Source organism: Leptosomus discolor, chromosome Z (assembly GCF_034619465.1).
Source record: "Leptosomus discolor isolate bLepDis1 chromosome Z, bLepDis1.hap2, whole genome shotgun sequence".
Classification (NCBI taxonomy): domain Eukaryota; kingdom Metazoa; phylum Chordata; class Aves; order Leptosomiformes; family Leptosomidae; genus Leptosomus; species Leptosomus discolor.
The window spans coordinates 84,650,601-84,675,319 of NC_141419.1; the positions used below are offsets into that span (position 1 = coordinate 84,650,601).

The 24,719-nt window shown below is 38.3% G+C and overlaps 1 protein-coding gene across 1 annotated transcript in view; it reads left to right on the forward strand.

Annotated features, from left to right (window-relative positions):
* The window catches only part of KIAA1328 (KIAA1328 ortholog), a 175,254-nt gene that overhangs the window by 99,218 nt on the left and 51,317 nt on the right, over positions 1–24,719 (forward strand). Inside the window, exons 7-8 of the mRNA XM_086479814.1 lie at positions 17,849–18,534; positions 21,337–21,429. Coding sequence (XP_086335940.1) covers positions 17,849–18,534; positions 21,337–21,429 — 779 coding nt within the window. The remainder of the gene's footprint in view (positions 1–17,848; positions 18,535–21,336; positions 21,430–24,719) is intronic.

Below are 24,719 nucleotides of genomic sequence, written 5' to 3' on the forward strand. Positions count from 1 at the left end.
TTGTTTTCAGCCCAGCTGATGTGGATTCTATAGTTTTCTGTGCTAAAAGAAATGATGACTATTACTGTGATTATTCTACTTGGGTACTGCCATGAGTACAGTACACACAGGTACCGATTTTTTTTCAGCTGCAGAATTGAAGTCAGAGGTTGACATTGATACAGTTGAACACATGCAAAATACAAGATTCCTAGAATTCTAGGTAGTTGATTTTGAAGAATTGAAATAAATTCATATTCTCTTATTAAAAGCCCAGAGAAGAAACTGAAATGCAACTCTGTATGCATGAATCTCTTTTAAAATGAATGGTAAGGAAATCCCAATTGATATATATGACACAGCTTTTTAATTTATTGCTCAAGCATATGCAAAAAAAAGCATTAATTTTCAGTAATATAAAATTCCTGATATGTAGTGCCTGGAGCTATGGTTTTGAACCTAAATTGCATGTATTTACTAAGTCATATAGCTCTGCAAGTGGAAAATGGAAGTGCATTTCAAATGTGTGCAGGGATTACTATTACTAAAACCAGTTGTAATTTGTAAGTGAGAAAAATAAAGCTTCAGATGGCAGATGAAGAGACACCTTTATTGACTCCATATGCTTGGCTGCATGAGGTGTGTTCCTGAAAATGGGAAGCAAGTGCCATATTTTAAGGAATTTCAGAAGTCAAGCATCAAGGGGTAATGGAGTTGACCTCTAATTTCAGAAATCACAGGCTAACATTTGAGAGCGTTTCACTTCCAAACTTTATTTAAAGCTCTGCTTAGCAATCAGTTTTATAATAGTAAGGATATTTGGCTGGGAGGCACATTGGTTATACTGTTACCTAGCAGACTTTTTTCCCTTCAACAGCAGACACTAGTGGCCTCTATGAATGAAATGCTGATACTTCAGACTATGTAAAGGTGTGGCTGGACAGGCCTTCTGTCCTTGGTTTCACAAGTATGGTTTTGCATTCTCTGTTCTTTTTACCTTGAACAAAGTACGATGTAGTTGGTCACTTATGTTTCTAACAGGAGATTTTTTTCATTCTTAAAGGTTTACTGTCTTCTTGGTGTTGAAATATTTTAACTGGCATTTTTCTGTCAGCCTCTTCCTAGAGTATCCATTATCCATCACTGCAGTATGTTATCTAGATGCTGTGTCTTGGAATTCTCAGTGGGGAATTCTCAGCATGGGTGCTGCTCACCTTACAAAGGTGTTAAGGAAATACAGGTTTTGGATGTGTATTTAGTGTAGAATTGATCCCACTCTGTCTTCCCTCCACCTAAAAGTAAAGATTCAACACAAACACAATGTTGCTCTTTCCAAAATGATAGAACTTTTGCTTTCAGTACAGATTTGTAAATTCTTAGAAAATAGAAAGTTAAAAGTATCAATGTTCTCCCATTAGATAAGAAGCTTCAACACAAGTGAGAAAAAGTACAACTTCCACTCTGCTTGCTACCTGCTCTTACCTTGACCATGTTCTTGTACGTCTGTCGCTTTTGGTATGAATAGAAAAATTTTGCAAGTGTGGTAACTGCCACCGATAAGACACATGAACACAGTTAAACATCACTTTGCACGGTCAGAGTGGTTACTAGTGTAACAAACTGCCTGTTATCCTTTACAAAAAAAGGAGGGAGGAATTTATTTATATATATTTTCTTTGAAGTGATTTCTTTAGGTTATTCATACATATCCATACCTGCTTTCTGAAATTCTTCTAGAATTTCAGCCTTATTAATACATAATACATAATTGTGTACAAGAGCAAATGTATCAGCTGGACTCTGAAAGTGACAGGTTTAAAGAAGATGCGCAGAAACACACTGTGGATGGATAAAGCTTCTATTTCAATAAATACACCGCAGGTATAAAAGCAACTGTGGGAGAAGATTTCTAGGTAGGTGTAATATCTTTTATTTAACTGGACTGGTATGCCTGGGTAAATTAATAAGGTTCTGGGCAGGCAAACTTTTTTTGAGGTCCGAAATGGACACAGCAGATTTCAAAGCTAAATACAACTTGAGAGCTATTACAGTTTGTCTAATATCTAATTAGGATATTTGGGTGTTTTTCTGTCAAGTGTAAAATCCCAGGTTAGCCTTGCGTTATTCAGCAACTCATTTACTTGAAGTCATGAATAAATATCATACATAGTACTTAGGTTTTTTTCAAGCGTAATTGTGTTGTACAGATATCCAGACTATTATGTGTTGTTAGCAGTCTGCTCTCATGCCTGTTAGTGTTTAAAAGCTAGAATGCTGTTTATAACTCTTCTTGTATTTGCTTCAGATTTGAAAGAAAGGGGGGGTTGCTTCCAGAACAGAAGGTGATTATTGGCAAAGCCAAGAAGCTTTTCTACTGAATTAACTCCTTTGTCAAATGGCACATTTATTTACAGGAGGCTATTTGCACAATTCAAGTGAACTTGAAATAGTCCTGATACTTCAGCACTGTAAATTGGAGAAGGGAAAATAAGAGGACAGAAGGCACAATTTTCATGCTAAGGTTCCTTCTCTACTACTGAGGAAATGAGCTGCCACATCTGCTGTGCTGTGACAAGATCTGGACAGGTTATGTCCAGAAGACTGTATGAGAACTAGAATACAGGCAGATGATGGAATTGTTTGAGCTGTAGACTACCTATGCTGTCACATTTAGTGGCATACGTTCAGCATCATCACAGGCAATAGTGAGGCAGAACAGAAGTGTGTGAAGCACCGTGTTTTTTCACTCTTTCCAGAAATGAAGTTCTTATATTTATTAATTAAACTGGTGCAGAAACACCAATTTTGCTGATATGGGTATAGCAGTGGTGCCAAGAACAAGGCAATTTATCCAATTTACAATTCAGCACTGCTTACCCAAAGCTGAACAAAAGGAGACTAGAAATGGAATCAGAAGAATTGCTGGTAGATGTTTTTTGCAGCAACATTGTAGTGTGAATGTTATCACTGTAGCTAATCTGATTTCTCTTTACATATAAAGATTCTGTTGCTTTGGATCTGGATTGGAGTTTTGATTTTGTTGGGGTTTTTTGTTTGTTTGGTTGTTTTTTTTTTTCAGTGACTGCATATTGACATTCAGATGGAAAACTAGAATCAATTTCAGACAGATTAATTTATGAATGATTTTTTTAAATACAAAAATTGTTCGTAATTCCCTTAACTCTTTGAAACCACTAACCCAAAGTAGCCCTTCTGTAACAGACGCCTGTAGGACTGTAACTGGAGCTATGGATTTTCTGTTCCCCCAAAATTTGCTTTGAATTTCTTTGACATCTATGTTTTGAACAATCTGATTGTGAATAAGATTCAAAGAGGTCCTGTGTATTCCTCCACCTGTGTCTTCGTCTGTAGAACAAGTGCTTAGTTACTGCAAGGAATATTCGAGCATAACATATATAAATGCCTCTAAAAGTTATGAGTTCTGTCAAAGTGCTTACTATTTCTGTTGATTTCATATTAAATAGAAAACTGTGTGTATATGTGATGGTGGTTGGGGTTCAATCATCAGATGTCAAGTTTTGTTTTATTTTTGTAATGATTTATGCAGTTGTTAATCAGCAGCTGACTCCTCAGAGGAAACTTTAGGGAGATCATTTATTTAGAAACAATCTGGCTTCTAGTATTTTCTTTCCATTGTATTTTTCTTCCTTTGTTCTTTTGTTCTCTATTATGAAGGACATTTGCATGAAAACAAGATTTTTGTTTCTTAAGAGTTCATCTGCTCCTGCTGCTTATTCCCCACCTGGCCATAATCCTCCATTTGTGACATCTCAATTGGTGGCTCTGCAAATGATTATGATGTCAAAGACAGGATTATGACTTCAGGTGAGAAGCAAACAGCAGGAAACGATGAACTCAGGAGAAATACGCATCTAGATTTTTCTCTAACCATTTTTATGCTGAAAGCACAAGAGAAATGCAGACGATACGTTATGTATGCATATATAAAATAACTGATGTATAAGCAAATTGTATTGTACTAGTGAGTAACATGACAAATCTATTCTTTAAATTGTCTTCAACTGTTCTTATTCTCTAGTATCATCTACAGAAAATTGCAGTGGTAGGATAATATCCAATGACAGTGTGATTAGGTCATAGTTATTTGGTTTTTACCATGTTACAACTCTTGTCAGAGACCTATTCTGTATCCCTTTGTTGTGACATGATGTTCTTAGTTTGATTATAATGAGATTGATTAAAAACATAGTCAGACCCAAACTGTGGACTATCAATGAGTTAACTGAGGTCCCTGGTGAGAGTGTGGTTTTGGACCAGATCAAGCTGCTTTGTGGTACAATGGGAGGTTCTTGAAATTGCCTGAGTTCTCCTGCTTGGTTTTTTTTTTGTCTCCTATTTAATATTGCACTTCCTTTTTATTCCTGGGGAACCCCACCCCTCACTGCTCCTGAAAACTGTTTCCCTAAAGGATTTTTGCACTATAGCTCCTTTTGAAATTTCTTGTCTGCAGCCTGAGTCCTATGACAATAAATTGCTTGTATGGCTCTGCAGTCATTTGCTACTGTGCATTGAATAGCGGGAGAAAGATAGTTGCTAAAAAAGCTTTACAGATATGAGAAATACAATGCAAGGAGGGGGTATGTGTATTATAACACGAATTGACATAACTAAGACTTCAGGTTATCTCTTTAGTAAGTTAGCGGTGGGTTCTGAAGAGAGTGCTTGGCAGAAACCCCATCCAGGGAATCAGCCTGTAGGCTTCTGCTGTTGAAGTTGTTGCAGTGGTGATTGCCGCTTCTGCTGGCTAACACTACGGTCATTATGTTGGCAATTTTGGGTTAGGAAGTATTTTTTCCCTTCTGAATTATTTCAAGAATGCCTACTTATAGATGCATTATGGATTTCTTTTGAAGTATTTGGGCTTATTTTAGTAATTTGTGAAATTGAATGGAAGAAGTTATCTTATATGCATATAATACTGCCCTGTGTCAGGATGACTAAGTGAAAATAGGAGGGGAGAGAGGAGTTAATAATCACACAATTAAAGACACTGAAAGTCATCCAATGCACAAATTTGATATCTGAAGTACTCCCAGCTTCAGAGAAACCATGGGGAGTGGTTTTTTTAAAACAGAATTGAAGTAGTTATCTTCAGGAACCTAGTAATTAAAATTAGAAAGTTTGTAACATTTTTATTTCAGGGAATTCTAGTGGTGAGATTAACATTAGATAATCTTATCATGAAATAACCAGGCACCCTATGATGATCTGACACATGAGAGGCTGCACAGAGCTTCTGGTCCCCTAAGGGCTGTGATTGTTTTATGGTTTTATCTTGTGATAACTGCTTTGGTTTTGCCCTTTTGTAAGAATTTCATACAGTACACATTTCCGCCCCCCCCCCCCCCCCCCCCCCCCCCCCCCGTAAATTTGTAATTTAACACCACTCTAGGAAATGGCAAATCAGCATGAAACTATTAATCTTATCTCATATCATGAAACAGACACTGATCCAAGAGATCTGATTACTTTGATTCTGGTCATTACCCAGACTGAAAGCTGGGCTTGGGCATTTGTATCCTCAACAGTTCTGTCATCAGAAAGCAAAAGATTTCAAAACCGAAGTGAAATTCCACAATCAATCCTGTTTAACATTTCATGCCATAAATACTGTGTGGCACCAAACTCCTTTTACTGGTCACTTAGTGATCAGCTGCGGTATTAAAGCCCTTATTTCTGCCCTATGCCTACAGCTTCTTTTCCTAGGCATTTAAAGCATAATAAAAGAACTGAATGTCAGGCATGAGGGCTTTAAATAATCTGTAGTGATTTTAATGAGTTCAGTCACAATTGCCACAGGTTTGTCGTGCTTCGTAAGTATTTCTGAGATGGAGCTTGCAGTCAGCCTCTCTGCTGCCAAGTTGCTTTTTGGTCTTTTGAGAAGGATGGAAACTGGCTTCTGTTCAGTCCTGCAGAACTGAGTCTGTTTTAGCTTGAACTGCTCTGGAAATAGCCAGCTGCATCCCCTCCCCTCCAATGAATATATTGTGAATGAGAAATTTGGGCTTAATTTGTATTACTGTTCAGCTAATTAAAGAAAATCCATTTTAAATACCTGACTGAACCAATGTGATTTGGCTTTCTTCTTTTCTTTACTCTTAGCCCTTCATCCCTTTCCCCCCAACCCTGTTGTTCTGAATACTTGCAACTTCCTATCTTCTCCCCCATCAAGTTTGGGGCACTTGAAAAGATGCACTTATTTAATATGTAACTGTGAGGGAGGCTCAATCTCTTGCTTGCTTCTCCAGTGGCAAAGAGCTTTCTGCTCTACAATAATATTTGGAGTCTATTTGCTTGTTTATTTTAGTATTTTCAAATCCCAAGGGACTTTAGAGGTATGGAAACACTTTGTGAGAATTTCTTCTGTGCTCAACTGGATGGTTCAACCCTGTTCCTGGAGGGAGTATGTTTTACTGTTGACCTAATTCTGCTCCTGTTAAAGTTGGCACTGAGTGGTTTTACAGATTTTCAGCCTCAAAGCATTACTATTCTTTGTTGAATCCAGAGTTTAAGAAGGAGAGCTGAAGTGCAGCTCTTTCAGATGGAATAAGAAAGACTTAAGCCTGGTGCTCAGAATGCATTTATTAACTAACTCTATCAAAAGAAGTGACCTGGGAGCTCAGGTAGAAGAACCTTCCACTCTGCGTTAGAATTTTGTCAGAACTTCAGAAATTCATACCTTTTGACATCATGGCCTGTTTCTGCTTTCTGCGTCATGGGCTGTTTTTGCTTTATGCATTTCTGCAGACATATCCTACAGATTGAGTTTGTAAATGGGGGAATGATAAACCAGAGGAAAGGTGAAATATAAACTTCTACCATTTTCCTTGGGAAAAATTTCCCTTCAAAAATTGGTTCCCTACTTAATAATTAATGTAAAATTTTGGATCTCATAGATCTGCTACATTAATTGCTATCAAGTGTGGAACAGATTTTTAACTTTTTTTTTTTTAAATGCACAGCTGTTAGGGTACTGGTTGGAAAGAGTACAAAAGAGGTATGTAATGGTCACTCCTAGCTATAGAGGCAGTGCTCTTAGATTGACACAGCACAATAAAATAATGGTTCTGTATTGAAAAGAAGGTCTGCATCTCCATTCTAACTTGGCAAGCCTGTACTGTAGTGGTTCATGGTTGGAAACTGTCCCTCCATGCCCTCTGTTCTTCAGCTTGTAAGCAGGGCATAGTGTTTTGCCAACTAATAATGTCAGATTATAAACACGTATTTAGTTTTTGTGTATTTTTGTCTGCTTATGGCAAAGGCCTGACTTTGTGCAAGGATTTCCTTTCAGGTTGTTGTAAATACTTACACTTGCGAGCTTTTCTAAACTAAACTCTTTAATAAACCTGTGGCTGGGTTTTACTTATTCTCTCTGTCCAGACTGCAGCGTCTCAGAGTGAAGGCAATTGCCTCACAAGGTCACTGCAGCCCTGGAGTAGTGGAGGGCCTTTCAATTTATGCTTGGTCATGCCCTTTTAACTTAATGTTCTCCTTCACACAAGCTGGTAGTGATGGATGTCCACTCAGACAACCTAATGGCCTATGGTAACTACAGAAGAGCCTTTATATCAATATTCTGCAGTGAAGACCCATCAAGATGGACTGTCAAACTGCTCTACACCACATCTAGGACCATTTTATGCAAATAATAGATGTGATACTATTGCCATACTTTATGGTGTCAAGCAGGACTGTAAAAGATCATTTCCATGGGTCAAGAGGAAGTTGATCTTTGTAGCTTGGTATATCAGAGGTCATTTCCCTCTGTCAGCTGTTGCTACCTTCCCCAGTACTAAAGACACTGCTGAATGACCTCAGCTCTTAAGGAATCTGAGGCATAGACAGAAGATTTGCTGGGACATCCTCAGTTGCATTTCAAGAGTGGTGAGAGTATTCTGAAGTCAGCATCTTCATGGTGAGCTTCAAAAGGTAACAACTGGCTTAAGCCTGGGGAATGAGAGATTGCTGTTTTCTTCATGCCTACTCCTATTCCTTAATTCAGCTTTTCCTGCAGTCTTTCATTAGTTAGTTTATGTACCTGTTTGAGATATTGCAAGCCTGCCAGATAGAAAACATTTCATTTCTCAGCAGAGAAATGCTGAGAGAAAGCAGAGCCTGTATGCCAAGAGGACCTTAAATTTTTATGTTCAGGGAGCTGAGCCTTCCAGACTCGAGTGAGATAGTTTGCCTCTGTTGCTCCGAGTTCTCAGGGGACACCTGTCCAATGCACAGACTGTTAGATTAGGTAACAGATTATGAGATACCATGCTGTGAATCTGCTTAAGTGCAATGTCTCCAGGGGTGGTTGTATTTTGCACAAAACTTACAGCTACGTGCGTTCGTAGTCAAAAATGTTCATGTCCTTTCCTTTTGCAGAGTGCCATTTGCACTTTCATGGACGTCCTATGTAGCTGTAAACTAAGAAGTTGACTTCTAATAAGAAGTGGAGTGCTTGCTAATGCAAGAGAGTCTGAGAAGAGTCTCATTAAACAGATATATGAACGAACTGTGGAAAGACTGAAGCAGGAACTGGAAGCATAATATGTGTGTAATATCTGCCCATGATGGAGTTCTGCCACCATTCAGGGAAGACTTGGTGTTTCAAGTGCCTTGGTAGCGACTCCAGTGCTACTTATCTACCAGTTCATCCATCTCTATGTTGCATTGTACCCTTAAGTGAGTTGGGAGTATACATGCTTTTTCAGCATTACTGTAAAGTAGAAATAGTCTGTGCTCCCATTTCTGTGTAAGCTAGCATGTTAATTTGTAGTTTCCTCACTCTCTTGTTTAAAGAAGTTGTTCGTGGTAATTTAGTCACCTTGGCATGAAGCAAGTTTTGGCATGACAGCAAGTTTCTGTATGTCGCCTGGCCTGGCCATTTTCTCTCTTAGCTTTGTTCCTAGTGACAGAGACGTAAGTTACCCCATATATACCATCTCGTGTTTACTGTAAGTGAGTGTGGGGTAAAAGCATGCAAGCTGTGATCTCAAAGCTGATGAGACCATGAGCAACTGGTGTCTAAGCCTTTAGCGATCTGCTTTCTAATAAATGGCATATGTACATTTTTTAAATGTGGAGAGGTTGAGCACCATGGTTCTGACATGCTGCTTCTAGAGGATTTTCTGAATTTTCTACTGCCAAGACTATTTAACACATAATCATGGGGCTGCCTGTTGTTCTATCTTGCACTAGCATTTGGCCAGTTAATGTAAAGCTATGTACCAGTCAAATGCTGGTGTGTTTGTCTTGTTCCAGTCTTTGTTGTGAAGAACAGCATCATTACAGAATAAAAGAGTCCGCCTAAAAAGCTTTTATTTCTTACTTGAAAGTTCTTCTTTGACAAGATGAAGTGAGTCAGCCTGTCTTTAATGGCATTGCATTGAAATGTCTGCAACTCTTGTTGTCATTCCTTGGCATGATCATTACTTGAGGGGCACATTAGAGGTCAATCAGCCAGAGCCACTGGGGCGCCCACAGCTAGCCTCAGGATACTCCCTACAAATGTAAGATCAAAAGGGCAGGCACATGAAAATTACTGTTTACTTTTTATGAATTATTTCCCAGGGATGGGATCATTAGCAGAATCTAAATGCTGGCTAGCTCTTAGTGCAAGGACACTCCTGACAGAACGCAATCGCTTGGGCACACCTTTCCACTCTTAAAGTCGGAAGATTTTCCATTTTTCCTTTTGTGGGATTTCTGTATTATTTAAATAACTTTCTGGTTGTTTTTCACCAAAACACTGCCCCTGCTTCTGAACATGCTTTTAATTCCTGGATGTCATCCATTTCTTTTCTTTCTTTGTGCAGCAAAGGTGTTTCAAAGCCTATGTCCATACTCGAGGGACTCTGCAGGAGACACCTTCTAAAGGAAGTAAAACTTTCTGGTAATCTTTCTGAGTGAACAGTGGCTGTTATTTAAAATTCATCACTAGCCAATGGGTACTAAAGTTATCCCTACTGTAAATACAGGGGAAAGGTGATATTGGCTGCCCTGGTGAGGTACATGTTGTCAAATGCTGATTCAATGTCTACTCCTGTGGTAATCTCCACACATCAAACTCTACACGTTCTTATCCTCATAAGTATCTGGCTTCTGTTTGATTACAGTAATCAGGGCTATTTAGAAGGGTCACAGTATGTTTGCCCTTTTGTCTTATGTCTGGAGCTATGAAAGCATGACTTTGGAGCAAATGTTGATTGAATTTTAAAGAGACTGGCATAGCTAGGAATGTGTGTAGCCCCTGATATGCTAAACTTGTGATTCCAAGTAGAAAACTGTTTGCTTTTTAAAATAACTTTGAAAAAGTTACCTTGAAGGACCAAATACATGGTAGATATTACTCTTTAATGAAAACCAACGTGAACTTCTCTCTTATCATCCAAAATCTTACTACCCTTAATGTGAAATAATCAAATGCTGCCCAGTGTAGGAATGAAACTAAATCTGGCTAGTAACCAAAATAAAATCCCTTCTAGCTATTTTTATATGTTCTTAAAATGTGTGCTGAGAGATTAGGCACTTGTCTTTTTTTCCCCTCTTTGCTATTTTTCTTTAATTTTTTTTTTTTTTTTTTAAATGAAAAGCTCCCTTCAGCCCCCTCCTATGATAAGGTTGGGGGGCAGAAAATCCAATATTATGTTCTTTTATCTAAATCCTTATTCTTCCTAATGTGGCTAGACATTTTGGATAGGTGTGTTTCTACTTATTTGGCATGATGTTTTCTTAACATCATTGGTTTTTTGGCATTCATCTCGACAGCAGTAGCTGGAGAACTTCTTTCTAGTGTTTAAAAGGGTAAACTAAACATCTCCCTTTCCCTCTTTTCCTCTTGCTGTTGGATAGAGCTCAGGAAATCTTTTCATCCTTGCAAAGCAATGAGAGTGCAAAGGAAATGTGTGCACATGAGCAGGGTCACTGGGTCCTCCAGGACAGGGGTCTGCAAGTAACCATCTGTAGGAGTGGTCCTGGGCCTTATTATGGCAGCATTCAAAAGTTGGGGCACAGATACTATGAAAATAAGTCTGTGGTGCTAGGCACAGTTTAGTCTTGTACTGAGCTGCACCCAATCTCAAAAATTTTCCACCATGTGTCTTGGACTTAGGCTAGATCAGCTCTGGATAGGAGGTCTGTATGCCTCCCTTCAGTCATGAAGCAATGCTCACAGGTTCATGAGATGGTGGAGGGCAGCTGATTTGGAGCCAGGCTGTGGCATGCTTGCTTGATGTTTCTTGCAGACTTTACGCTGAGGTAGAATCAGATACCTAATTGTGCTGTTCATCTTGTGTACCTTTGCTGTTGACAGCTTCTTCTTGTTCTTCTTACCGTCATCATGGAAAAGAATAGTTTTGAGATGTCTTTTATTGCATCTGTGCTTTGGAGGCTGTTACATTCTCTCTCTCTCTTTTTTTTTTTTTTTTTTTTTTTAAATAATGTGCTGCAAAGGTCCTTATGCCTCTCCTCTGAAGTGGAACATCTTGAAGCCAATTCCCAGATGCAGATGGGTTTCTAGAGCATTGGTCTCCCCAGTGCTGTTAGGATAGAATAATGGTGGAGGCCCCTTCTCCACCCAATTGCTAAGGAGTGCGAGGTACACCTGTCAACTGATAGCTGTTAAATTACTATTTCCATTTCCCTGTGTGTAGCCTTATCTTTACAGACAGGTGTATATGTGTTGGGAGAGGGGCTATTTTTGGCTATACTGTAGAAGAGCCTGAAGGTAATGAGTTGTGCATAGAAAATCTTGCTTACTCCATAATTTCCACTACATTTCAAATTAAGGGCCTAAATTAGGGTTAGTGTCAGACTTGCTCTTTTGCTATGTCCTAATTTTGTTTTAAAAGCACATAGCTAAGGACTTTAATATATTTTAGATTCAGTGCTTGTAAGTTATACTAAAATCCCTAAGGGAGCCAAAATAACTTATTAAAACCTTGCAAATGTTTTTGACTGCTGCATTCTATTATTTTCTATTCCAGTGGTAGCATACAGCCTCTGCTGCTGATGGGCGGAGGAACGCAAACCTCCAGGGCCCATTAGACTTAACTTGTTTACTGCATTGATATCTATATGTTAAATGACAAGAGAGTTCAGGTTATTGAATAATTTAAAATTCAGCTCTAATTGGTGTCATATGACCTGGAAAAGGCCATGGATGACGCCAGGAGCATGCTGTGAAATTCTTATAAATAATTCATAAATTAGATCATTCATTTGCCTGGATGTCTTGTTAAATGCAGAAGTTTGTAAGTAATAACTGATGATATAACACCTGTAAGTATTTAGTTCATATGCTGGAAGGTAATCTACCTTGATGATCTTCTAGCAAAACCTGCCAGAGTATGAGAGTTAATTGCACTAGGGAGAATGCACTACATTTATTTGGGATGGGCTTTGGCAAGGCGTACTGTGCAGATGTTGCATTACGCATTCTCTATCAGCTAGACAACTATTCTGTGTATGCCCATGTTAAAAATGCAGCTCATCACTCTTCTGCCCTTATTTCACGTGAACTCCAAATGCACTGGGAAATGGTAGTGACCCGCTCTGCTCACAAATAGTATAGTTTTTGAAATATTTATCTAGGTCTTGAACTACTGATTCTTCAGTAAAATAAAGGGCAGAAGTAAAAAATTGAAGTCAGAAGATTGTGATTTTTCGTTTTTATAACGTTGGCAGCACATCGAATGTTAATAGTTAGACCTGGTGCTGTCAAGATTAGTATAGTGGTATTTTTCTGTAGTGCAAACAGGAACCATATAGTTTTGTTTCAGAAAGCAAACATGTTTGCTTAATTTTAGTGGTCAGGTATTGGATTGCCATATGTAGGTACTGTTTGGGCTTAATGGGCATTCTGCTCACAGTGAAGTCCAAGACTGAATGTACAGGTGCCTTGCTTTAGTTTTCTTGGAGCACTGTATTATTAATAACTGCCTTATCAGCCAGCGTTTATAAAACCAGTTTGCTGATCTGAAATGGAAGCATTTGTTAGAGATTATCTACAATATTTGTGTAGCTGGAGAAGAAGGGTGGCATGTTTATGAATGCAAAATATACATTTACAGCTGAGTGCCAGCGAATGTTCACATGCCACTTTGAATGCAGGTTTTTTGTGCGCCTGGCATCCCAGCTGAAACCTTCTTAACAAAGAGGAGAAAAAATATTGAAGGCAACACAAACATAGGAGGTGTTTCTCTGCTGTCAGGTAGCAGCTATAGATTCACTTTTTTGTGATGTGATCCTATTTTATTGTATTTATTTTTTTGCTACACCTGTTCAGTGTATTGAGTTTAGTAGATTTTTACAGGAAAAACACAGGCTTGTGACTGTCATTCACATAGTTTCTTTGATTTGGGACTACTTGTTTTATTCAATGGAATATGGCAATCATAGCTATATGTAATTTTTACAGAAAATGGTGCTTTATTTCTTGCTTGAAAAATGGTCAGCTTACCTTCTGAGTTATCTGGTGTATTTATCTTCGGTACTGAGAGAGAGTTGCTGAACTATTATGTGGGCACTTTGTAATGTCTGATATTAGGTTACTTAGGGTAGAGATTTTAATAAAGGATTATGTGATTTAAAGAAAAAAAAAACCTGATAGACTTCAGTAGATCCTACTAATTTACTTTAAAATCTTTAGCTTTTTACATTCTCCTTGATAAATTCTTGGAGAGTCTTGGAAAGAACAGCTCCTTAATCACTAGTAATGCACTTCAAATAGTCCTATCATTTGAAATAATTGTTATTAAAATGGCATTTCCATTGCCCCAATATTGTACCTGAGTTTATTTATAATATGTTCTCCTCATTTTACTGAGAAGAGCTGTAAACCCAAAGCCAAGCTTTATTCTGATGAGACCCGTGCATCCACAATGCATAGCGGTGACTGAGTTCCAGGTTTAGGATATATACCTTAGTGAGTGTGTCAGCTAGGGCACTAATATGTGACTTTGCTATTTAAGGTGTTCCTGTGTATGGTAGACTCTCATTTGTCGATTTAGGAATTTTTGCTTCATCTTTAAATATCTTTAAATCTCTGTATTTCTCCTGTGGTTGCTGCTTCTGTTTGTTCTTCTTGGCTTCCTTCAGGGTCTGCTGTCAGATTAGCACAATGAACTAGTTCTGAAACTGCATGTTCTTCCCTCTGTTTCTGCCCCACCAAAAGAAACCCCAGAGCTGAAAATCCAGGTTAGAGAAATGTTCTCAGGATATTATTGAAAACAATTTTAGTTCGTTGTCTCTTTTTTTTGTATTCAAATATATTTCAGCCTCAAACTACAAACCCAGGTGCTGTGGGTTAATGTTGTTAACATCTATAGGAACTTTGCTCTTCATTGTAACACCGCTGTATTTTGCTGGGACCCTAGCTTTTGTCCTGAAAGTGCAAGACTTCTCAAAGCAATTATTTTGGGCAGTTTCTTAAACATGTTTTGTACACACAGAGCTACCAGTAAAATCTGTCATGACCTTGCCTGTGTTGAGATTGTAAGATCTGATCAGTTACTAGTTCATCCCTTGCAGTACAAAGCCCTGTGTGCTGGAGTCAGTCTTTAAATGTGTCTCCTCTGCCAGCTCTGTGAATTAACGCTGCAGAGCACACAAGTTGCATTTAAGAAGAATTTGCAGAGATCATAATGCTGCATGCATAAAACTGGTGCGCTGTTTGTTTGTAGGAAGTTTTAAGGACTGGGTGTTTGTTTAAGCTCTGCTCTGAATCCCTGAGCAAAAATTACTGGGATTGCAGTAAAGATTTTGTAGAGCTTCCCACAAGTCTTCCTCTTTAAACCCTTCTAAAGATTATTTGCACTATTTTTTTTAGTATCTCCTTGTTTCCATGCAAGAGTTTCACATCTGATCAAGGCTTATTAACTCCATATGTTGCAAGGAGCAGTCTAAGTTTGTTTATTTGTTTAAGCCTCAGTTAAAGGAAGTTGTATCTTTAAATACAGTACAGCAAGCCTGGAAGAGCTCCATGGAGGGGAAAGCACAGCTGTTCCATCATGGTCCGTCATGGTTTGCATGTGTCCCATAGGCAATATCTTTCTTAAACTCATCTTGTAAAATTACCCAATTCCTTATGCTTTTGTGTCTTTAGACTCACGGTAGTAGGTGGGTCTTTGTAATTTCTCTCTTTTTTTTTTTTTTTTTTTTCTTTGCTTTCCTCCTTCACCTGGTCTGTGTCTTACAGATCTGTCATGGCATACTCTGGTCTCATCTGATCCCTCGTAAGTGTAAATGTCAGTCCGTTTTCCCTGCAGCCTCTATCATCCAGCTGTAGTTTTCAATTGAAGCATTAACAGGAAAACACAAATTGCTAAAAAAGTTATTGACTAGCTTCTGACTTCCAGTAGTTAATTTTTCTTTGGGGTTAGACCCTGCAAAGTTCTGATGAGCTATCACAGGGATGTTGGAACTCAGTCTTCTGCCTAACATGACCTCCTTCTTCTAAAGGAATAATAAAATAAAAAAAACCCACTTGCATTCAATGACATTAATGAGAATTTCCCCCCCTGCAAACATATTGTAACTGTGAAATAACAAGGCAGAGAAACTTTAATGTTATGAAGTCTTTAAATGTCAATGCCATTTCTGAGACCATCGGGGCAGATTTAATGGCGGCCAAGGTCAACAAATGCTAACTGGTACCTCTCTTTTAGGGCCTTCAGGGACTCTTAATAGAGTCTCAGCCATGAAGTTAATTTGCGATGTGGACCTTTATTCTTAAACCTGCTCCTGATGATTATTTTGTACCATCTTCATTTGTGTGCTTAGATTTCTTAATATTCTCTTGTCTCTTCAGTCAATAAAACAAATGCTAAAATAAAGAAATTCTCAGTTATTTAATCTTTTGAGTATTCTTTTTTTGTTCCTTTTTACTTCTGTTTATGGGCTGCAGAAGGGTAGGTGTATGCTTTCTGTAGACTACCCTAATATGGATCCTCTAAGAATTACCTTCAGGTCTGCCACCTTCTGCTGTCCTAGGAGGCTGGGAAACTGGCCACCTTGAAAGACTCTTTCTGTTGGTGCCCTAAGTGCTTTATCAGCAAAAGCAGGTGAGGTGGGAAACCAGAGACAGCTTGTAACCACAGGAATCTCTTACTTTCCCTTTTCTGTAATAGTTCTTCCTGTTGCTGGTCATCCCTTTATGTATTGTCTAGTTTAGATTAAAAGGACTTTGTAGCCTTTATTAGGTCTAGAAAATATTGCAGACAAGGATGGAAGCCTACAAATAATAAATAACAAAACTCCATCTTTTTGGCAGCATGTTGCATTTCTGCTCAGTTGCCCTGCCAGCCCCTCTGACTTTAAAATATTTTAATGTCCTGCACTTTTCACCCAGTCCAAGCACCCGGCTTTCCTCAGACATTTAGCACTGACATTAATGCAAATGCCTCCAACTCACTGGGCCCTTCGGGGCAAAAGATGACATGCTTGGCTTTCAATCACATGGCAGAGAGGATATATTTATATACACAAAACTGGAAATAATAAAATATCAGTATTCAGGTGCTAATCCATGTTAATTTACATTCTGGAAGTCTACAAGAAACTTGTAATTGGTTGTCTTGAAGGGCAGTAGAGTATATTTGGTATTTTGTTTATTTATAAAAAAGAATTTAAATTATACATATAAACATTGCATAGATTTGGATTATATTTCTCTTCTAATCGTCACTGGATGCTTGCTTGCATTTGTAAGTTCTAGTGTTTTGGGGCTTACTGGCTGTCTTCCACTCTATGTGGCAATACCTATCTATTGTAAGCATTGCCAGAGTGCAAATAATACTTCTTTTTCCATCAGTGGATACCAAATTTCCCTGCTAAACTGCTTTCACTGCAGTGCTTTTGTTATCTTCAACAAACCTGTTTTCTGTAATTAAAAAAATTAGATCTTTTTGAAAGGTCCCAAAGGCTGGAGGAGTTTAAATTCAGTATGTTATTGAAATTAATGCGCAGGTCTAGCAAAAGAAATGCGGGTGCCTGATTCACTGCTGCTCTGATGTGCATAAAATCTCAAATGCTTAACTGCCAAGCTGAACCGTAGTGCAAAGATACTCCAGGATGTAAGTAGGATTTTGATGTCTGTTACATAATATCCACGAGTATAACAAAACCACTAGAATTTGCTTGCACTGGGTTGACAAATGCGAATTACAGTTGCTTTCTTTCTTCAGAGTTTTATCAGAGTATAATCACTTGCCCAGCTTAATTGAAAAATCACTTACGTTTATAGCTGAACTTAAACATGTTTTGTGTTTAAATGACAGCTTTTGATGTACAGCCATTTTTTACAGAAAGTAGTTGGTTTTTATCTGTGTTTCTGTAAAGGTATTTCAAAAACTCTCATCAAATTTCCAGAGGTAAGTAATATCCCATTCAGTGCAAGGTGAAATGTTTTACATCAAATCTCCTGCTGTGTAATGGCCAATCAAAGAGTATTTATAGTGGCTGAATGGATTTTTTGGCTCAGTATTCAAAATTAAACATTTTCAAACCTTAACATTTAATGTTTTTTGCCACTCTTCAAGTTGATTTTATGTAACCCTAGATGCTCACAACTACTTGATACTCTGAAGCGACTCATTTTATGCTGAGGATCCTGCAGGCAGTAGTTTTACATTTATTACACTTGTGTAGATGGAATGAAATGTAGATTTGATAGCAGATTCGTGTCTATCTTCTGATAAACGTTTTCTCAGGTTTGGCTGTATGTCCATCAGCATGATGCAGCAAGTCTATTTCGGAGAGAACACCTTTACCAAGTGAAATTAATGAGCAAAGATAAAGTTTGGTAATTCATAGGAAATTGTTTCTCTTATTGCAGGTATCCAGTAAGAAGAGCTCATGCCAACAACCATCTCTGGAGCTAGATGGTTCCTACTTGGGTATTGGGGGACCTCAAACTTTTAATAAAAACAGCAGAGCATCACAGGCTGGAAGCCCAGCCCGTGTTGCATTGTCTCGGCCTTGCAGGAATAATCACGATTATGGGACTGAAATCCATTACAACCGTCGGGAGTGGCTGAAGGAATGTGTGGTAGAAAATGGCTTGCACGGAAAGTGTAACAACATAATTTCCCCAGCCAAGCAGAGGAACCCTCACCATGTGAAACCAGCTCAGGAGATGGACCAGAAAGCAAATGAATTTCAGAGCCTGTGCCCTCAGCAAATGAGTCACAGTTATGCCTGCAGGCATGTAGGGAGCTCGGGGAGCATGCAAGAGAGCCACCATGTCAGTCAGGTACTTAGAAGACACTCTGGGCCAGGTCAAAAAACCTGTGATTATTCTAGGCGCTCTCAAGTTTCTGGGCTGAATGACAGTGTGAACTCAGGGCCTAAAGAAACAGAGCAGGCTAAGAGGTTGTATGAAGAAAGAAGGCAGAAGCTGCTTCTGCAGAAAATGGAGCTGGAAATTGAAAAGGAACGACTCCAACATTTATTGGCTAAGCAAGAAGCAAACCTGCTCCTGAAACAACAGCAACTACACCAATCCCGTATGGATTATAACAGGTGATTTTGAGATTTATAATTTAAAAAAAACCATTAAAATTTCTAATGAACACATGGGAAATAGTTAATTAAATTGGGAGAATGGAACTGATAAAATCAGATAGGCAAGACCTGTGGCACAAATTCTCTCTAACAGTGATGTAGAGGAGAGGAGACTTTTTAGTATATTAGCATATACTGTTGGGAAACAGCATGACAGCTGTGGAAAGCAGCAGAGGATAACAGTATGTGGTAGAAAGAAAGGCACCAGAAAAGCAGTGCTAAAAGACTATGTAGGAAGAGAGTACTGGTAGAAGAAAATGTGAGGTTGATCTTGGTGGAGGTACTTGAAGGAATACAGACATTTGGCAAGACAGCAGTGTGAGCGTGGATGACATAGATGCAGCATTCCCTGATCTTTCCTTGGAGAGGTCGGTTTGAAGTATTGCACCTTCCTAGGTAGGGACATATATATATATATATATATATATAACTGTATGTATATGGAAAAGAAAGGGAGCTCTGTGTAGCAAGGACATTTTCTTTCCAGTGATGTTTGTTGAAGGAAGAATGTGAAGGCTGAGACACTATACATGCTTAAAACTAGAAGAAGGGAAAGGCAATAACCATAAAAATAGAGGATGTGACTTGAAAGGCCCGTGAGCTTGTCACAAAAGGTGAGGTAACACCTTCCTGACAATGTAAATGGGTTCTCTGGGAAAAAGGGAGAAACTGTTTTGTTGGTGTCATGTTACTAGAGTGAAGAGGAACAGTGAAAGGGAGCAGGTTATAGCAAGTTGAATTAGCCAGTGTAACCCAGTTGAGTGCTAGCATTTCAGCATTAGGAAGAGAAAGCAATGGGGAAAAATCTAGCAGTCTTTTAGAAGAAGCAATAGGAGAGTTTCACAAGGATGCTTCTTTCGATACTGTTTTTGTATGGCAACTGCTGACAGCATCCCGTGAGAGTCAGCGTTACGTGACCCACTTTCTACATTAACGTATTATAACCAACATGGAGGAATAGATCACTTTCTCTTCTTAATCCCAGCCCCCGAGTTACTTTTTGAACTCTAGAAGAGAATACTGTAATTTAGGTAGTCTTTTGTTTGTTGTCTTGGATTGTGGCTTACACTGACAATAATGTGTTTATATGGCTTAAAAAAATACCTGTCTTAAAGGCAATCACAGTTGTGTGTGTGGAAATGACTGAGGTCACAAACAAAGGATTATGACTTCAGGTGAGAATTAAGTAGGAACAGATGGATTCTTAATCATCAAATACCTTAATTCTATGCATGCATCCCTCTAATGAAAAACAAGTAGAATATGAAGGACATGCAGATGGAGTTTTTTGTGATTTTTTTTTTTTTTCTGATGGATATTTTTCAGCATATGAGGTACCACAAGCCCAGAGAAAAATGGACCTTAAATATATCTATAATGATGTGCTCATTTATGCCATTATGCCTATTTTAGCCATTTTTTTCTCTGAAAAAACCTTCATGGTTTACAGAGCTGTAGTTACCCAAAAGAATTCTATGAAAGTAAATCATATGTGATCAATCTGAGGACTCAGTATTTTTCTGATCTCTTTTCAGAGGTATAGGTGAAAGCACAGTTGCCATATTCTCGTTAAGAAAAATAACTAGAATATAGTGTGCTTGCACTTAAAAAATATTCGGTCACTTTAGAATGAAATGTTTGATATTTACAGGTAAATCTCTTGGACATCACAGTTCTGTTTCAGGCCTAGGTATATGATTCACTTTTGCACTTGATAACAGGTAATTTTATATACTACAAACAATAGAAATTTGTTTTGCTAAGCTTAAATAGCCTTAGCTTCATTGTCAGGAGGCTCTAACCTAGTTAGTCTCTTAATGTCATGACAGTTTAAAAAAAGAACACAACAATGATCCATTTCCGGGTAGCATTTATTTTTGTCTGTCCTTCTGCATGGGTGGAGTGCTGGTTAAGGTCCATTCTGAGCTGCTGAAAGTATTGTCAATGAATGACAAGTAAAAGGTCTGACTGTAATTATTGGCTATTAACTCTTCTCCTCTTTTAGCAAAAGTATGAATTGATACTTTTTTTGGCCATGCTGCATCATAACTGCATTTTAATTTCCCACATTTCACTATTTAGCCTCAAGTGACCATAGTACTTTCAGTTTGCAGTTTCTATGTGTAATAGTTGCTCGGCTGTCAAAAATGGTGTGTGCAGGGAAAGGGGCAGTTCAGTGACCCCTCCTGATGCCAGCCACACCGGAGTACACAAATATGGGTAAATCCTGGAAACAGGAATTTTATTCAAATACAAAGGGAGAAGTACCTCTATTGTTGACTCTTCTATCTTCATTGGAGTGAAGAAAAAAAAGGGGAGGAGGTAATCTATTAAAAATGGAGCACCATCTGTGGACCCATCATTTCAGGAGCACAACCATCTAAAATGAATTCTACTTTTTCTGTATTTTATACACAGTACCTTTGAGCTCCCGTGCTGCTGGAGCTGTAATCTGAGCCCAACAGGGATGTTTGCTACTAGATGCTGTGAACATTTTCTTAAGGGAGCTGGTCCTTGAAAATCAGTAAACGAAATTTTTCTAACCTCTTCCCCAATGGTAACTCTTGGAAGCAAAGGTAGTGGACATAAGTAGCCTTCCAATACAGAAGCGTATTTGAAAGTGTGAAAACAATCATGAAAGCTACTGCATTTAATGTGATTAAGTGCTCTGTTTGTAGACACACAACTCACCTTTTTGTGTCAAGTTCCTGGTGTGATGATTTGACCAGCTGCAAAAAACAGCTAACTCTGCATTTTCAGGTTTAGAAGCCATGTACCTGGTTCGGATATGCCCATTGATGAAGCACCTGGAGAACTTGCTCCGATGATGAACGGCAACAGCATGGGGCTGAGGTAATTTCTCTCTTCACTTCTAAGTACTTCGCAGTGTCAGTATATCTTCTTGACAGTGTGCTGTTGGCTGCCAAGTGTATTTGTTCATGTGTTCATTTCAGATTAAGAGCTGTTTTCTGCAGGAAAGGTAAAATTCGTTTGCTGTTTATGAATCAACTCAATAGTTATGCTGGCCTGTTATTGTTCGAGGTTTAGGGGGCGACTTCTTGTAGAGAACTCAGGTTTTGTGTGTCATCTCTTAAGGACACTAACCTAGCCCAGTGCTAAATGGAGTTTTCAGAAAATCTTAGCTTTTGTTCTTTGTTCTAGGTACGGCTTGTTATTTTTTCAATTAAGATAAGAACATCTCTTTAGTCTTGATTTGGACCTGATGTAAAAAAAATACATTATCCTTTAACGCCTAGATAGAAATGATCTCTTACTGTTGGTGACAATTACCTGTTTTTTAAGCAATGCTGTGTTGTACCACTGCTTCAGCACGATCAGAACAAACTACCACTGAAATAACTGGAAGTAGAGTTCAGCCAATATTTAGCTCTTCATCTCAATTTTGCATGCTTTTTAATACTTTAATCAATTATTGTGGGTTTTTTTTCTGTCCTACCCTGTTGCATCTCCTGTTAACACTGGAAGAACATTCAGGCTTATTAGAAAAGCAACAAATGAAAACTGTGCATTTGACAAGGTTTTTCTCCCTTTCTTAAAAAGTAACAGCTTCTTGTTCTATGCTTTAACTATGGATGTTCTTTTGACCAAAGTATCCTGTTTAGTGGACAAGATGAGCAGCTGTCCTTTGAATAGCCCCTTCTTTAGTGACAAGAGAAGACTTTAAAATAATAAGATTTTCTTTCCACTATGAGAATACTGGAAGAACTGTTTATTTATAAACTAAGGGTCTGATACTTTCATTTTTTTATAGTTTTGTGGGGGTTTTTTGGTTTTGTTTTTTGACATTAAGTGATACTGATTTTTTTTTTTTTTTTTTTTTTTGGGAGGGGGGGATCCCTCTTCACTGAAAAGGGATAAGACTTCTTTCTCCAGAGCAACAGGAGTTGTTAGTTTCCTTGGAATACTTCACTGCTTGACCAGGTGTTTGGCTGCTGTGAGTTACTGGCATATCCTTGTTGTATTCTGGTGATTTTTTTCACACATACTGAAGTAACCAAAGTGTGATTGCTGTAACAAAATAGATGGAGAGTCACGGTATGTTTAAGATACAGTAGCATTAAGGCCCTTGGAGAAAAATGTAACCTAGAACTTCTCTAGGGCTTCTTGGCAACAATTTACCAAAAACCTGCAAAAATCTACATAGCCTGTGAGGGAAAATGGGGAAAACCTGTGCTGTTAACAAAATGAGAGTTCCAGATTTCAAAAGGTTCCCCACCCTCTCATCATTCCCCTGGTTTAATTTACTGTAATTTTTCAAAGCTAGTATGTGTTCGTGCAGTCTCAAGTTGCCATGCCAGCTGGTTCTGAAGTTTGGCAGCAAAACACTTGGAAGTTTTTCTTTCTATATGCCATCTTCAGTTTCTCGAAGGTTACCAGACGAATGGTCCCTAAATAATTTACTCTAATGTAAGGCTGGAAGAGGCTACGGAAGACAAGTCCATTTGTCTCTTTTATGCATTTGAATATGTAAGTGATGTTTTCTTCAGTATTGAGAGAGGGCAAGTGTGTGGCTAGAGCTTAGAAAGGAGGAAGCACTGGTAGGAATACATTTTTTTTTTTTTAACAGTCTTTTTTTTTTTTCTTTTTTTTTTTTGTTTTGTTGTTGTTCTTTGTTTTTTAATTGACCTGCCAAATGGTTCTTGTTACAGCGAATACTGTGAGAACCCTGATGGAAAACTAGCCCTCTCTGACTTCCAGTTCATAGATGAGAGCTCCTCTAGCAAACCTCACAGCATGAAACTTGATTTCTGTCTTGAACTAAACAAAACTTAGATGAAAAATATCCTGGTATTTTAAAGGAAATGGTGAAAGTGCTTTAAACTTGCTGAAGTGAGATATTGGAGTTTAGAACTAAAATAAATAATATAATCAAGAACTGAAAAACATAGGATTTTTTTATAATTAACAGCTCATTTTGAGTTAATTATCCACAATTACGAAAATCTAATTGCAATTTATTCTCTGCTATCTGTGGGAAGAATTGTAGGCAAGGGAACGTGCATCACTGCCAGGCATAAATGCTATAGGATGGGTACAAATAATAGAGGAGACCTTAATGAAAAACAAAAAGCAAATAGGAGCGTGCAGCTGTGCCAGGCTATTGAAAGGTAATTGTAGTCAGAAATGAGATATGTACTTTAAAAGGCATCTTGTCATCTCCTGTAGGGATTAATTTTTTCCCTCCTTGAAAAAGGAAAAAAAAAAAAAAAGATTCCATGGGCAAATACAGTACAGAGTTTGATTTCTGATATGAATTTTTGTCATTGTCTGTGAAAAGGAAAACTTTTATCTTGGGGACTACAAGCTATAGCCAAATTTTCTAATGGATGCCTGTTTCATTTTCTCTCCTAAATGTGCCATTATGGTTTTTTTCATTATCAAAGTCAGCAAGCGTTGTCCATCTCAGCCTCTTTGGATGTTCCCGGTATGAATTTGCAGTGTTGAATTTGTTACTTCCCTGCTGGTTATGTTGAGGAGCTGTTGGGAAGAAATGTGTCTGTCCCTTTGCCTGCCTGCAGCTGGGCCGGCATGTGGGACCTGAAAAGTCTTCAGATGCAGGATCTGCAGTTCTCTAAGGTGCAGCAGTCAGAGCAAGTTTTACTGAGGACGGTTTTCAGTAGCTTCGAGTGCTCCTAAGTGAGCCCACAGCCAATTTTCAGCTATGGAGATAGTAACTTGTACAATTAATGGCAAGTTGTCTGTTGTCTGTATAATTTCTTTTCAAGTCTGCCCCAGGGTGCAAGATGCTTTAAAATATTCAAAATAAAAACATAACCTGATGCATTTGTTTAGCATAAACCAGCCTTTTACAAAGTGCTTTCCATCTCCCAGACGCAGATGCTTGGTACATGCTGAAGTACCCACTCCGTGAGTATTCAGTAGGATCAATACACCCAGCACCTGCTTTTGTGTGTGCTCCTGATGTCTACATCTGGGAAAGAAATTTTGAAGCAATCCATTCTTCTCTCCTTTATTTAGTCTTAACTTTGGATCTGAACGTCATGGAAATAAGACATATTTAATAACACCAACTAGAGAAGGTAGTGCTTGCTACTTTGCAAGCACCCCTCACCAGAGCTGTGCTGTGTGCCAAAATCTTAAACACACAAGGTGCCCTGATT